At 42.4% G+C, this 1,146-nt stretch overlaps 1 protein-coding gene across 1 annotated transcript in view; it reads left to right on the top strand.

The window, feature by feature from the left end:
* CBG10623 overlaps positions 1–1,146 on the top strand; it is a gene marked incomplete at both ends in the record, with an annotated part of 2,886 nt that overhangs the window by 207 nt on the left and 1,533 nt on the right. Inside the window, 2 exons of the mRNA XM_045240804.1 lie at positions 758–859; positions 907–1,132. Coding sequence (XP_045094323.1) covers positions 758–859; positions 907–1,132 — 328 coding nt within the window. The remainder of the gene's footprint in view (positions 1–757; positions 860–906; positions 1,133–1,146) is intronic.

Here is a 1,146-nt window from a genome sequence, read left to right as displayed (position 1 = left end):
TAGGAGTTTTGTAACAGATTGAGTAGGAGTAGCGGTGGATTAGTTCAAGCTTCTCGTTGCTAGAGAGCATTAGGGAATAAAATATAACAATAGCTTGATTAAAACGTTTTGGTGGCAGTACGCTAACACCTCCGCACCTTTTCGCACCACCCACATGTTATATGCTCAATACAATAGGAATCTGTTTCGTTGAGCTTTCAGGAAAAGCAACTGCAACATTTTCTATCCCCCCTGCGTTTGAAAAACCTATCAAGCACCCACGAATCCTCCCACTCTGCATTTCACAGGCGTAGCTTTTCAATTCTTCTCAGTAACCAGGACTACTGTTTGGTTTTTCAACCATAATAGAATAATCCGGGGGTGTAATGATTCTCCCCGCTCCATTAGACCGGTCTCCCACACTCGTATATGCAACGTGTATCTCTTTTACAAAATGAGTGGGCCACTCACATTTTGTTGAAACCATATAACAAAGTATCCTTTGTCACGGAGCCCTGCTAAAGGTGTCACAAAATGAAAGCTATTGTGACGAGTGGATATGCCGAGTAGATATGATCATATGCGGAGGTGAGGGCACATATCAAAATTTTTTTGGTTTTGTCGATCCACCCGCAAAAAAGAGTTTCACTGAAAAGTCATCGAAACATATTTCAATTGTAGCGGGCATATAATACGTGGGAGGCATAAAACATGTACACTCCTACTGAAATGTTTCATATGTAGCTGTTTTAATCTCTTGATACCTAGTACTCTTCAGAACAGAATATTGGCTCACTCCTACTCCTACTCAATTGGTAGCTATTTAAGAAGAACCAATAGAGTTCATCAGCATCAGTTTCATCTGACCGCATTCAAAATGGTAAGCTGTAGATTCATAGTTCATTACAATTCCAAGCCAATTTACAGATGTTCCGCATCCTTCTCGCCTTCTGCCTCTTCTCCACTGCTGCCTCTGTCACCTTGGTCATCTGCCAACAGTACTGTTCTTCTGTCCAAGGAGCAGCATCTTATGACAACTGTGCTCCATGGAACAGCTATGCCCTCGCCTCCAACCAAACCTGCTACAACCTCTGTGTTCATAACTGTGCTGCTGTCTACGATGGATCGTGCATGACTGGAGATGGATTCAAATGTTGCTTGAAAACC

The sequence above is a fragment of the Caenorhabditis briggsae genome (genome assembly GCF_000004555.2).
Source record: "Caenorhabditis briggsae complete genome, chrX, whole genome shotgun sequence".
Lineage (NCBI taxonomy): Eukaryota > Metazoa > Nematoda > Chromadorea > Rhabditida > Rhabditidae > Caenorhabditis > Caenorhabditis briggsae.
The sequence above is the reverse complement of the archived record's forward strand: the minus strand, read 5'-3'. Positions and strand labels throughout refer to the sequence as shown.